At 27.4% G+C, this 12790-nt stretch overlaps 1 protein-coding gene across 1 annotated transcript; it reads right to left on the bottom strand.

The window, feature by feature from the left end:
* Positions 1-6461: 6461 nt before the first annotated feature.
* LOC115709275 (ubiquitin-NEDD8-like protein RUB2) lies at positions 6462-8967 on the bottom strand. Its single transcript, XM_030637337.2, has 3 exons — positions 8654-8967; positions 7383-7642; positions 6462-6825 (listed from the first exon to the last, which is right to left on the bottom strand). Exons 1-3 carry the CDS (start codon positions 8744-8746, stop codon positions 6717-6719), a joined length of 462 nt encoding a protein of 153 aa, XP_030493197.1. The 5' UTR covers positions 8747-8967; the 3' UTR covers positions 6462-6716.
* Positions 8968-12790: the final 3823 nt, after the last annotated feature.

Consider the following 12790-nt stretch of genomic DNA (forward strand, 5'->3'; position numbering starts at 1 on the left):
ACACAATAACACCATAAAAAATGTTAAACACCAACAATTTACATTTTTGTATGTATATAGTGTGAAAATAAAAATTATAATAATATTACATCTGCATGACATGTGTCTTACATGCGACTAATATTGAAGCCACGTGGAATGCACACTGATTAAGTTGACAAACCTAGAATTGCTTTTGACAAATATTTGTGAACACACTCGACTGTGGGGCTTCCCCTATACCTACTAATACATACACATACATAATCATCATATATATACATATATGTACTTGAATTAATTGCATGCATATATATATATAGATTATCTTTCAAGAGTTTTAGTTTGAAAAGATATCCATATATATTAATGTGTATATATAGATATATAACTTGACAGGTTAGAGAACTGAAAAATGTCACATTCCCTAGTCTTTTGTGTTATTATTAATTTATTATTTTATTTTCAAAACTAGGAATGACTTTTAATGATCATGATCATGGCATGTCCTCTCTTGACCTTTTTTACCTAAAAATTTAACTTGAGTTGAATCTTAAATTGTTAGTTTATATGTTTAGAATTTTATTTAGAGATGAGGATATAATTGGGGTCAAACAATACTTTATTGTATATATGTATATATGTATACGTGTAAGATATATGAAGAAGTAGAGAGCAGCATGGTGCATGGCCTAATAAATATGTACGAGCTAGTTTTCTTTTATGTGTGTTTCATATGGCAATAAATGCATGCCCATTAAAACATTATTGCTAGCTAATATTGCTGCATATATACATATAGATATGATCTTATTCTCATCCACGAAAATAATTTTAATAAAAATTATTATTATTATTATTATTATTAACATGCATGGCTGAGAATTGAGATTGAAATTACTCTTAATTGATTGGTGATCACTAGAATATATATTATATATATATATATATTTATATAGATATCTGAACTATAATTTGTTGAACTTCAATCACAGAAAAAGTACTTCAAATCTAGATCAACTAGATTATAGTAATAAGTTAGTATGGTGTGTGTGTGAGGACCAAATTGATAAAGTTCAGTCTTTTAATTAATTAATAATATGTTAATGTATAATAATTTTGAATCGATTGTATTAACACAGTATTCAAGATTTTATTTATATGTAATGTATACATACATTTATATATTTATATATTATGTGTACACAAAAAATTGTATATAATAATATATATTATATAATTGTACATATTTATTTCATACTCATTTTATTAATTTATTTTACATATAAATGTATAAATTACGTAATAATAATATATAATTTCATGGTTAATAATTGATGCTATATATATGTAAAATTTTACAAATATTGTGATAATTAAGTTACTAATATAATAATATGCAACAAGATCAACATTCAATCCCTTAAAAAAAAAAAAATATAAGAAAGATATACAGTTATAGAACTTAGAAAAATATATCATTAATTCTTTAAGCGAAATATATTATAGTTATGGCAGAATCAAGAATTTGATTAAGCAAGCCAAGTAAAGGGAATCCATTAATTATTATTATTATTATTATTATTATTATTATTATTATTATTTACTCTTTTTTTTAAAAGGCTGTGCCGACTTAAAAAATTTATGTTGTCATAAAACAATAATTTATTTATATTTTCAAATTGTTTTGGGACCATAAACCCCCAAACAAAAACATGATGAAATGCCACATGTGACACTTTAGACTCTCTGAAAATGATATATTTTATATATGCATGCACATTCATTAATTATATTTATGAATTTCTCCTAGGAGACAAGAGGGTGTGATTTGGGCAGCTTTGAGGGATTTGAATTTGAAATGACATAATATTGTAAATTTATTTATATATATATATAATAAAGCCAAATAGACAAAATATATTAGCAGAACGTACAGATTAACTTTTGTTGGTATATATATTTATGCAAAACAAAGTTGAAAATTTTGAACCAATGTCCAATTTTGGAGAAAAAAAACTTCACATGGGGTTGGCTTAAAACAGTCAATTATATATGTCCCAAAAAAAAAAGTTTAAAACTTGGAGTCATTCTTCAACACCTATACATATAATAAATGCTTGCCTTCAAACTTGACTATGATCAAATTATGTAGTTTTTTTTGGATCTCTTTGGTATATTATTTGGTTATGTAGTCAACTATTTTGTTGCTTTTTTTTGTTGGTGTGTAAAATAAAGTTGGAATTGGATTGATGTCTATTTTTGGAGAAGGGCAATAGATAATATTGGTTATATAAGTACTTGTGAGTTTGTGATGAGTTTGGTAAAGACTATTGGTATACATACATACATATATATATATATATATATATATATATATAGTAGTCTCATTTGGTAAAAGGTGAGAGTTCATGAAAAAATATTGAGGGATACTTAAAAGTGCCCAATACCCTATGAGATAACCCAATACAAAATTTGTTATATTTTAAATTTTTATATGTAAAATGTTAATTTTGATGTAAAAAAATGGTTTTCTGAAAATTGAAAGCTCCATAGATAGACATTTGGTAGGAAAGAGTTTAGTGCTGTAAATACGGACTGGATTTTTTGACACGACATAAAATCAGTACGAGTACAATCAGATTCGAAAAAAATATGAGTTTCAAGCACGATACGACATAACATAATATATTGGCACAATACTACATAAAATATGTGATTAAACACAATACGGCACGAGAAGCACGAATGACACGACACGTAATAGACTAGCCTGAAAAGCACGACACGCGACAAGCTCAAAAAGCACGGCACAAAACATTAAAAAATCCCATAATTTAATAATTATAATAATAATATATATTTGTCAATTATAAATAGGAGAAGTATCTCATATAATACTTTTTAACTTTTTTTTTTCATTTTTATAGTCTGAGTGGCGTGGGTTGCAATTTAAGTTGCTTTGTATATTTTCGTATAAATACAACAAAAAAATACTTTAAAATAAATAAAAAAAATCTCTTATAAATAAGTTAAAATAATAATAAAACTTAAATATAACACTAAATATTATAATTTTATATTTAAGACTATTAAAATATGCAAATCTAAAACTACATATTAATTTATTTATTGAATGTGATATAAAAAATTAAATATTTATAAATAAATATTTAAATTCTAATCGTTTTATTATTTTTTATATGATTTTTTGTAAAATATTATTGAAAAATTAAATGAATATAATTACAACTATATAAAATATACATATAATTTAGTAAGTAATTCATTAATTGTAAAAAAAATATAGAAAAGTAAGTACGAATTCAAGTCTGATATGAAAATGGGTTGGCCATTTAAGAAAAATAGCCCGATAAGAGCAAAGCACAACACGAATCTGATCACGACACGAAAATATTGAGCTTACCCTTTGAAAATGTTGGCACAACACGACACGGTCCATATTTTCTTAAGACACGATGGCACGACACAACCCATATTTTGAAAAGTATAAAAAGAAATATGGATTGAACCAGCACGATCGACACCCATGAATTTATAGCACTAGGAAGGATAAGTAAAGAGATAGAGAAGAGTGGATAGGAGGGGAGGGAGGGAGATGATCGATCTGTTTGTTTAGTATGCACTTGCAGGAGGGATTGATGGTAAGAAAGGAAATAGATGAGGATAGTAATTAAATCCTCAAAAATCTCTCCATTGAAGCATGGAAGGATTCACACTCTCCTTCATCATTTTTTAAATTACCATTATAACCCTTTAAAATATGATTAAAAAACAATTGCAAGGACAAAAGTATAAATTTACAAATAAATAAGGAGAATTCTATTTCCACCCCTAAAATAATAAATACAGCTCATTATTAAAAAATTATAATTTCAAATAATTTTTAAAAATTACTCTTAATATTTATTATTAAAAAAAATATCAATTCAAATAACTTTTAAAAATTACTCTTAATATTTTCTTTTTATTTTTTTCTCACATTATTTTATGTTTTTCAATATTTATTTTAATTTCATTTTCATAATTTTTTCTAATTCGTGTATATATATTTTTTTTTATTTTTTTCTAATAAAATTTCATATAATTTTTTATTTTAATTTTTATGTCATAATATTTAAATTATAATTTATTTTTATTTGATAGGTATATTTTTTAAGAATATGAATTGGAAGAAAAAAATAAAAAAAAAATTAGTACAATTAAAAATATAAATTTTATATAAAATAAAAATTATTAAAATGGGACTTCTTTAGAAAATTTTAAGGTGTAAATAAAATTTTCCATCAATAATTATCTATCATTGCATCATTCCATTCTTTATAAAACTCTCCATCTATTCCACTCTCCCTCATTCCTACCAAAGAGAGCCAAAGTGAGAACCTAGGATATAGGCCTAGACCCTCTTGTGCCTATGATTGATTCTATTGTTATTGATGCAATTTAATAAATTTTTTGTATGACATGAAATATGTGAGGTTTGATGATATATGTAATGAGGTGTTAGAGATCATACTTTCAAAAAAAAAATGAAAATGAAAACTCGAATAGTACAATCCATTTATCACTCCATAATGAAAAATGTGATCTTGTAGTTCTTGGTTTGCTAAGATACGTTATTAGGTGCTCTATTTTATTTTCCTATTAAGGCTGATCTGATCATAAACTTGTGCTCGAGAGATAGTTATTTATATACAAATGTATTTGATAATAAATGTTTGGATTCTCGAAAGAGGAGCTTAGAAAGGTATCTTGGATCTTATAGAAATATTCTCTAAGAAATAAACTAAAGTTATTGCCATCAAGCTTGACTATCAAGTTTAAGTATGGTATAGTGAATGATGTAAATATTTGGTTACATATAACTAATAGAATTTCATTAGAGAATGAAGAAGAAAAAAGAGAGAGATAATGAAGAAAATTTGTAGCAAGGCAAATTAAGATTGAAGACTGATATTAATTAAGGATTTGGGCGGCTTAAAGACCTTTTTAATTAATATTAGTTAAAGCAAATGAGAGTCAAAACAAGAGAAAAAAAGAGTGGTTAAAACTAAGTACAAATTGCCAATCAATAATCTATATCAAGAAAAAAAAAACACCAACAACACTGATTTAATCTCAGGACTAAATCAAATCAGAGAGAGCAAAAAAATTCCATCCTTGGACAGGAACAAAGATAATGGGAAAATGACAAGTGAAATAGTAAAATTTTAATAATTTTTGGTACAATGAATAGTATTGAAATAGTAATGATTATTAACATTCCTAACCAAACATATCCATAGCCTAAGGACACCAAAAAACTAGACAAGTGAGGAGTCGCACGACAGTTGCATGGCGGTGACAACGAGATTTGTTGTGTTTAGAAGACGAGGCGATTTAAGTGACTGTGTTATGCTTATGAGGTAGGCTAGAAGCAAGTGATGATCTATTACGATCGCTTACAATTTGGTACGGGCAGATGAAATGGTCACGTTACTATAAGACCATCGTTTCGGTTTAGGGAACCTGCTTCCAATGTGGTAGCAATTGCTTTGATGGACTCCTTACTAAAGTTGTGTATTGAAAGAGTATCTCTTTAAATTTTTGCAAGGAATAGTCATTACACCTTCCACAAAAATATTTTATAATTATAACTGTATTAAGAATTGAATGGAAATGGATACCTTAGATTCCTTCCTCTACAACCAAACATGACATAAGAAAAAGAAAGTTTATATACAGAGATACATAGCAAGTGGGTAGGGTTATACAAGCTCTTGTCAATTAAAATTGTGAAAAAACAAAAAACAAAGTTTTGACCTTTCAATAGATTGATGCAATAACCAAATTTCTTGAAAAAAAAAATATCCATGAAGCATGGTTTTGTAGTAAAGGTTCTTTGGTACATTATATTACATTTTACATGTGGTATTAACTTTTATAAGCATGAAATATATAATATTTTAGTATATAAGAGTGTTGCTGTCAACCTCTTATTACAATCTTTTAGTCAACCCCCGTGCCCAAAAATACCTACCGAAATATTTTTAATTTTTTTTTTTCATGACAGTATTAGTTATGCTTACAACATTCCTGTAAATTTTTTTAAAATACGTTTAAAGATTTTTTGAATGCGCATGGTAAACTGAAATATAAAGAACTCTGTTTTCGGCACGGTGAACTATCCAAAAAATTTCAAAAATTTACAGGAATAATATTGTAAACATAATAAACACCACCATAAAAAAAATTAAAAAAAAATTCTGTTACGTAATTTCAGATGTAGAGATTAATTAAGAAGTTCTAATAGAAAGTTATAATTAGCACTCCTCTTTAGTATAAATTAAAATTTAATATAATATTATATAATAATTAAAATTTAACAATATTTTTGGTATATTTTAAAATTTAAGACGACCGTATACGGTGTACCAAACGAGCCATAAAAGATAATATCCACAATAAAGAGAGATAGACAATTTCATTAAAGCTCTTTTTTTGAAGGAAAAAAAAAATCATTTTCCAAAACATTATCATCTTAAGAACTCAGCAAATCAAATCAAGTAAAGGAACCAGAAGATGTAGTAGCAGAATAAATTGTTCACAGTGACCAACTTATGATAGGTTCTCTGTTTTGTGTTTTGGTTTTATCCACATAACATATGCAACTCTATATTTATCAAGAACCAATACCAAATCAAATCCCCCCAATGAAATTGGTTTGCATACAGAAATTAGTTACCACCCCTCAGTGCAAGCACCAGATGAAGGACCGAGCCTCCCTCGATGTTGTAGTCCTTTGCGGTTTTGTCATCTGCGAGTTGTTTACCTGCATAGATAAGCCTGCAACCGAACATAAACTCAACGTGAATAGGTTTTATTATAGAAGAACAAGAGAATCAAAGTTCATCTTAATAAAAATATAACACCATGTGAAGTTGTAAGTACTATGTCAAGGATTCAAAATTGCTCAGCCATATCCAAATGGAGTATGGAGTTAGAATATCCAGCTATAATAATGGAAGAGTAATGAAACTAGACCTTTTATGTCATTTTTTGTAAAATGATTTTGATATTACTTTAAACAATAACTAATATTCTAATGTATTCTGTTAAAACTGAGCAGAAGCAATGCTTTAAACTCCAAGAACATATGAAGGGCTGTAAAGCCATAAACCCTTTCACCCACATTAGATAACACAGCAGACATGGTAAAACTAGATCAAAATTGCACTGTTAAATCAGTTTGTCGGAAAAAAAAAGGCACTGGATTGGAGACTACAAATTAAGTTTCAACTGTATGATATGCTATGATATTTCTGAGAATAATAATTCAAACTAAAGGTATTCATATGCTTGAAACTTATTATTTTTATTTCAGTGTAATACTGAGTGCATACCTCTGTTGCACAGGTGGGATTCCTTCTTTTTCCTCAACCCTTTCTTTGATCCTATCAATGGTGTCAGTTGGCTCAATATCAATCTCGATTTCTTTCCCAGTGAGAGTCTTCACCTTAATCATAGTTCCTCCCCTGAGCCTCAAAACAAGATGAAGAGTTGACTCCTTTTGGATGTTATAATCCGCAAGAGTTCTTCCATCCTCCAACTGCTTTCCGGCAAAAATCAATCTCTGCTGATCAGGAGGGATGCCTTCCTTATCCTGAAACCACAAATTCACTAGTTACAGCCTTACCCTTAATACCAGCTTCCCCAATTTTCATACCATATTCGTATAAAGGAACAGAAACACTAAATATTACAGCCGAACCCACCATTACCCTGAAACCAAAAATCCACAGTTAGCCTTACTCCACTCATTTTTTTCGGTACAAATGAGTAGAACCCCTTCCCGCTCCAACTCAAGCTCACACGCCCAACCACTTGAGCTAACAAAAAGTGACACTCTCTTAAACCACATTAACCCCAAACCGAAAACAAATCCTCAAAATAACTACTGAACCAAAAGAATACACATTGCAGCTACCCCTTATCATTCCCTTCCATCTTACTAATTCCCAACTCTCCCTAAAGGAAAAAATCATCAATAATCATTATATACAAACACATAAAGTGACATTAATCAATAAACCAACTAATCTATATAACAGCCTAGTCCAAACTACAATTACACTGAAACCACAAATTCACTAGCTACTACAGCCCACCCCTTATAAACCCCTTAAATTTTATTAATCACCAACCCAAAAGAAGACTCTACACGAAAAATACTATACATGCACACATAAAGGGACCATAGTCACCACACCAAATAATATATATTGTATACAAGCAACAAACCAAGAAAAATGCTAGCCAGAATAATCCAAACAAACCAAGAAAATTCATACATAAAGAGACCAACAACAACCCAGAAAATATAACCAAAGTCAAGTAATTTTATTTTTATCAGATAAATGAATAAAATAGAAAAGGGGTCTCAAAATCAATGGAAAAAGAAAGAACGATAAACAAACGAAAACGGCATAGAATCAATAAAACCCTAAGCCAACAACCGATTATAATCAAAAACAAAAGTACCCAATACTACGAACTGCATAAATCTCTCAACTTTGTACAATATAAAAACGCGAAAACAAGAAATACCCAGCAATCGAAATACCCTTTTCGAGATAAATATGTATATAAATTAAATAATGAAGCAAAAGGGTACCTGGATCTTGGCCTTGACATTGTCGATGGTGTCGCTACTCTCAACCTCAAGAGTGATGGTCTTACCAGTGAGGGTCTTAACGAAAATCTGCATCTTCTTCTTCTTCTTCTACTGCTTCTTCTTCTTCTTCTTCTTCTTCTTCTTCTTCTTCTTCTTCCTCTGGTTTCAAGGGTTTGAGAAGCTGAGTGGAATGAAGTTTTGGGAGGTTTTTGTATTGATGGAATTGGTCTGTTTGGCTTTACTGTTCTAGGCTTTAAGCCACTGACTTTTGATTTGTGGGAGTCACCAATTTAATTCTTTTATTTATTTTTTATTAGACAAAAAAAGATTTTTTTTGAGTGGTTTGATAGAATTTTTAATATTTGATTAAGGGAATACAATTTTTTTTTATGCGGTGAATAGAATTACACATGATTAATAATACAGCAAATTACAATCAGTACTGGAACTTCCTCGAACCAGGATAGCTCATCGTCTAACTGAAGAGCATATTTTCCCAAACCATAAGCTGCAAAATTTTTATTGTGAGCACAAGAGACAAAACCGACCCCGAAAATATAGACAATAAAGCTAATTATTAATTGAGTTTTTGTTTTAGTTAATAAAAAATTAGACCCTGTATTTTTTAAAATATTAATAAATAATACTTTGAATTAATTTTTTATTAAAATAAAATTTAATAATAATTCGATCTAGAGATGCTATGATAAAACTGGTTACGTTTATTGAGTCTATTCGTGTTAAAAATTATTTTCAAGTTGATTATATTAAAAAGAGCAATTTGCGGCGAAACCCCCTTATGTTTTAATTTTTATACACTTAACCCCCTTATCTTTTTTTCTGGTGGCAAAACCCCCTTATGTTTTAATTTTTATACACTTAACCCCTTTATCTTTTTATTTGGTGGCGAAACCCCCTTATGTTTTAATTTTTATACACTTAACCCCCTTATCTTTTTTTTTGGTGGCAAAACCTCCTTATGTTTTAATTTTTATACACTTAACCCCTCTATCTTTTGTTTTGGTGGCAAAACCCTTCAGTTTACTTTTCTTTGCAAATTTAAAGTTTTAGTTAAATATTACCGTTAAATACTAACCGGATTACTACTGTATCAACTTCGAGGTTTTACCGTTACATATACAAAGGTGTATACAGTGGTCATCCAGTTGATATTTAACGGTAATATTTAACTGGCGTGTCAAATTTGCAAAGAAAAATAAACATAAGGGGGTTTTGCCACTAAAAAAAAGATAAGAGGGTTAAGTGTATAAAAATTAAAACATAAGGGGGTTTTGCCACAAAAAAAAAAAAGATAAGGGGGTTAAGTGTATAAAAATTAAAACATAAGGGGGTTTTGCCACCAAAAATAAAGATAAGGGAGTTAAGTGTATAAAAATCAAAACATAAAAGGGTTTCGCCGCAAATTGCTCTATTAAAAAAGATGGTTGAAAATTTAAATTAAAATTCTATTTATGCTATTTCGAAAATACAAAATTTACTTTGTTGTTTAGCAAAATAGAAATTTCAAAATTATATTAACCCTATTTTATTTTATTTATAGATTTTTTTTTTTTAATTTTTGCACCATGGAAAGTGAGAGATGTATTGGAAATTTTTATTTTTTTTTAAGAAAGAAAAAGAGAGAGAAAAAAGTTAGTGGCCCAACTTAATATATTCCAAGTTTGTGTTGGATATAATAAATAAAATAAATTTTCTAAGAATAATAATATTTTTGTTCAGTTTGTTGAAATTAAATATAAATAAAATTCTATAAATTATTCTAAAAAAAGTTGTGATTTAGTGGCCCAACTTAATATATTCCAAGTTTGTGCTGGATATAATAAATAAAATAAATTTTCTAAGAATAATAATTTTTTTTTTCAGTTTGTTGAAATTAAATATAAATAAAATTCTATAAATTATTCTAAAAAAAGTTGTGATTACACTAATCTAAATTAACATAATTTTTGTTTAAATTCTATCATCAATTCATTAACTAAGAATTGATTCTTTAAAAGGATGACATTAATTTTTGTAGATTCTTTCTTTTTCAAAATGGTCAACATTTCAAACAAGTAATATTATTTTTACTATTTAAGAAATAATTATAATATGATAATATAATGATAAAAATATGGTAAAAAACTTCTATGTGTGTGGATCTTTAGTATCAAGTATAAACTCTTGAAATGTGTTCATCCCACCTTCTCAAATATTTTTTTTTTTAAAAAAAATATATCCCATATATTACTTTTTAACCAAAAAAAAAAACTTTTTGTGTAAATATATGGCTGCAATAATTAAAATTATTAATACATGAGTGTAACAAATATCCAATTTCAAGAAGAAAAGTGTAACAAATCTAGTTTTGCACCAAATATTCTTAAACAAAAAAAATGAAAAGGTAAAAGAATCAACATATTGTCATGTCTTTCACTTAAAGCATCAAAAGAGATTGTTATAATAATAATGAAGCATCAAAATGGCACTTTTGTTTTAATTAAAATGGAGATGAAGTCAACATAAGTTCCTTTAGTAGTGACATTTTGAAGTTTGTTTATATTTTTTTTGATAAAATATTTACATTTTTACGTTCAAAAGAATGTTTTTTTATATTTTTACGGTTTTCCAAAAAATAACACGAAAATAACATAAAATCAACAAGAAAACAACATAAAAGTAACATCAAAATAACAACAAAAAAATAACATACATATAACAAAAAATTAACAACAAATGAACAAAATTTCAACATAAAAAGACCGTATTTTATGTAAATAAAATCAAAAAAATCGTAAAAATATTTAAAATTCCGTAAAACTGTATTTTTGTTGTTTTTGTGCATTTGTGAAATTAACCCCTTTTTTTCATCTCAATATAAGTGACATGACATTCTTCTATTAATATTTTTTTTTTTATGATTATTCTAAATATATGATAATCAAATTTTTATTTACATATATGTAATGTACGAGAAACATATATACTTGCTTTGAGAATTTATATGACAATATATTCTACACTTTTTTTTCTTCTTGTAGAATAACTCTTCAATTACAACGAGCAAATCTCTTAACAAACCAATTATAATTCTTCACAATTAATGTTGTAGTGAAAATTGAACCTTTCATCTAAACCAAAAAAAAAAAAAAAATCATTCTAGTAAAAACATCTCTCACGTAGTTGGATCATGAAATTAAGAAATCTTTAAAAAAAAAAAAAAAAAAAAAAAAGTGTACTTAACGATTTTTTTCTATTTTTTTTCGTTGGAACAAACTTGAGGAGGTAAATTAGTGTTAAAAATATAACTTTTTTACATGTAGTAAATTAGGGGTGTTCTTTGGATCACATCCAAAATGGATTTGGACTCATCCGATCCAATCTAATTATTTATTAGATATTGAATTTTTTTCATCTGATCCAATCCAATTGAATTGAGTCATCCGATCCAATAGATGTATTGGATTGGATCGGTTCTATCCATGTGATGCTTTAACTAATTTTTTATTGGATTGAATTGGATCCATCCAATGGATCCAATGGATGAATCCAATCCATTTTAGCCACTATTTAGGTTGATTTCATTAAAAAGAAAAAAAATATATGAAAAAACATAATTTAAAACTTAATAATCTAACATAGATAATAAAATAATATATAAAATATTAAATAAAATAATTAAATATATAAAATTATAAATATTAAATATGATTGGATGGACATTGGATGATATTGGATTTGATCGGTTCAGTTATCCATTGGATCGGATGTCTCATCCAACATCCGATCCGATCCAATTGGATTTTTAAAATGTGCATTCGATCCGATCCAATTATAATTGGATATCCGATTCTATTGGATCGATTGGGATTGGATCGGTCGGTTGGGATTGGATCGGATGACTTTCTGCACACCCCCTATCAGTAGTATTATGTCCAATATATGGTTTATCTTTGGAGTTTTTACAAAAATACTGGATTTTAGATAAAAATTTACAATTTTACTGTCATATAATTTTTTATAAAAATACTATCTTTTTTATAAAACAACCGTAAAACAACAAAACAGAATAATTAAAACAATAGTAGAACAACTGTAAAAACTTAACACAATACATAATATAAAACTTACACAGTA

Source organism: Cannabis sativa, chromosome 3 (assembly GCF_029168945.1).
Source record: "Cannabis sativa cultivar Pink pepper isolate KNU-18-1 chromosome 3, ASM2916894v1, whole genome shotgun sequence".
Lineage (NCBI taxonomy): Eukaryota > Viridiplantae > Streptophyta > Magnoliopsida > Rosales > Cannabaceae > Cannabis > Cannabis sativa.